The sequence below is a fragment of the Triticum dicoccoides genome, unplaced genomic scaffold, assembly GCF_002162155.2.
Source record: "Triticum dicoccoides isolate Atlit2015 ecotype Zavitan unplaced genomic scaffold, WEW_v2.0 scaffold245249, whole genome shotgun sequence".
In the NCBI taxonomy this organism is placed as follows: Eukaryota; Viridiplantae; Streptophyta; class Magnoliopsida; order Poales; family Poaceae; genus Triticum; species Triticum dicoccoides.
The window spans coordinates 1-2426 of NW_021250897.1; the positions used below are offsets into that span (position 1 = coordinate 1).

Sequence of the window (2426 nt, forward strand, 5' to 3'; positions counted from 1 at the left end):
AAACAACCAGTTGAGTTTGGCGAAGAAGAGTTGGTTACCGGCAGTCCCTGATTTGGAAGCAGCCACAAAATTAACGTGGTAGCACTCCCTGTCCAAGGATTTGGAACCATCCACCACACCATAGATAACACTTAGCACATATTTTGGTTCCTAAAACAAGCAACAACAAGGTCAAATGAAGCAGCTGATAGTGAGATGTAATGGATATGTATACAAGGATGAATAAAAGCAAAGCCACGTACCCGAGGATGCTCAGAGGCATATTTCCGCAGCAGCTTTTCAAGCTCAGAGCCAAGGTATAACTTCATTCTGTTATAATATGACTTCATTTTTACCAGAGTCTCCTTAGCCTCCTCGCACAATTTGGCCACCTTGGGAGGTTTGGGATCCAACGTCACTGCTTTTTGTCGGAGTAAGTGCTCTATTTTGCCAAGAGATTCACAGGAGACCACACCATTGGTGTCGGTGGTCAGCAAGCGCCGTAGGTCATTCAGCACATCGGGCGTCACGGACGCGAGGAATAGCCCTAGTGCAGCATGCTGTGGGTGTTGAGCGGTTGCGGCTGCGGCAGCAAACTGCTGCAAGGTGTGCGTCTCCTCGGACAGGTCACAACATTTGCGAGAGAGGTGCTCCATCACCCCTTGTGTCAAGCAGCCAGACTTAGAGTTTCCTCGGACGAGGGCCATTAGGCCTTCCAGGGAACGGACCTCCACTCGAAGCATAGATAGGGTGTCGATGATGTGATACTCTTTGATTTCAGAGAGGGGTAGCGGGTACACTATGCTGTGCCAAATGGAGTTGACAATGATGTTGGAGACAGGGTCTATGGGGCCATAGCAGTGGCCAGCCCACAATATGTTGCGGATGAGCCCCGTAGAGGGGGGCAACATGATGAACACTTTGAGATAGAAAGTGTGGATTACACCATGAAGCCTCATCCTGAGAGACTCGGTGTACTCACATGCATCGCCATTGCAGCTCTCTACCAAACCACGGCTTCGAGAGGTTTTCGCGGCCTTGGCTAAAAGCGTCGATATCATGGACCTCTTGTCTTGAGGATCAGACCGCATGGACGCAAAGAGGTCCCCATGACGCTGGACCTTGATGCTTACAACATCGAATCCATCCACGGAGCTCGTGCTGTTGCAAATCTCAAGCTTCCCTTCATCGGGCTTGAGGTTCCGGCAGTACACGACGGCCTCTCTTCCTCCTGGCAGCAGTTTCACCTGGAGGTCAAGGAGGGCACTGCACTGGTACCGCAGTAGATCCACGAGGGTGTTGACGTCGTCGACAGTGAGCTTTGGCCCTCCTGGCCTGAGAAACGGGGCGGCGGCGTGGAGCCGCTCTAGTGGAACTGGCGTCGTGTGGAGCCGCACCAGGGCGTCAGGCGCTGGGTGCGATGCACAGGTTGCGGCGCACATGAGGGCGGCTTGCGTCCTTTCAGTGGCGGGGTCAGGGAGCTGAAGCTCAGCAGCATATAGATCGTGCTCGACGAGCAGGACGGCCAGGGCCAGGTCAGCGCCCGCCCAGTGGAGGTACTGGGTGGCCTGTTCTTCACTGAGGCATCCAAAGTATCTCACCATGAACCTGCGGAGAGCCAGGTAGGATGGTGCGGCATCTCTGGGCCAGGTATCCCTGCGGCATGTTGGCCCAATGTGGCTGGACCAACTATCCCTTGGCCGCGCTGCACCAGCCAACCTCTTGGACCTCCTCCTCCTCTTACAGTCATGCGGAAGCGGTGGGTTTGCTCGGAAGTCCTGCGGGAGGTGGGCGATGGTGTTGAGGATGATGTTGGTGACGGGGTCCATGAGGCCGAGACAGAGGACGTATTTGCCCATGGATGAGATCAGTTGGTCGGCGGCTTCGGCTGGCATGTCGTCGACGGGCAGCCGGTCGCACGCCTCCTCGTATAAGTCAGGGATGGATGCGAGGAGATCGCATTTGAAACAGAAGCTAGGGGGTTGGTCGCAGTTGCCGCTGTAGAGGCAGGAGAAGAGCCCCCTGCGATCAGGACCCGGCGGCTAAACATTGTTGGGCGACATCACGTCTGCAGCGACTGCGATCGAATGAGGCGGCGATTCCGCCGGCGGCACGATCTATTAATGCGGCGGTTCGGCCGGCAGCAGGATCAATTAGGGTTGCTGACTCGGTTCGGTGGCCGTCAGGGTCTGTGAGAGGAAGACGACGATCGATGGGTACGTTACGTACGTATATGCATGCATGCGGCTGTAGCGTTAACAGCAGACGGGACACACCCGCGCGTCTGATATGTATGGGCCAACCCGCGATTCAGATCCTCAAGTCGCTAGCCCATATTCCTTGCCGACGCAGCACCCGCCAAGATATGTGCATTTTTTCATCTCAAAAGAAAAGATATGTGCACTTTTATAATACTAGTAAGCTTGCACGTGCAACGCATGTCTTAA

General features: G+C 54.9%; 1 protein-coding gene across 1 annotated transcript; it reads right to left on the minus strand.

Annotated features, from left to right (window-relative positions):
* Nucleotides 1–7: 7 nt before the first annotated feature.
* On the minus strand, nt 8–2021 carry LOC119345510 (the record flags this gene model as incomplete). Its single annotated transcript, XM_037615557.1, has 2 exons — nt 8–150; nt 243–2021. Coding segments are annotated over 2 exons (1922 nt in total), but the record flags the coding sequence as incomplete, so codon positions are not given.
* Nucleotides 2022–2426: the final 405 nt, after the last annotated feature.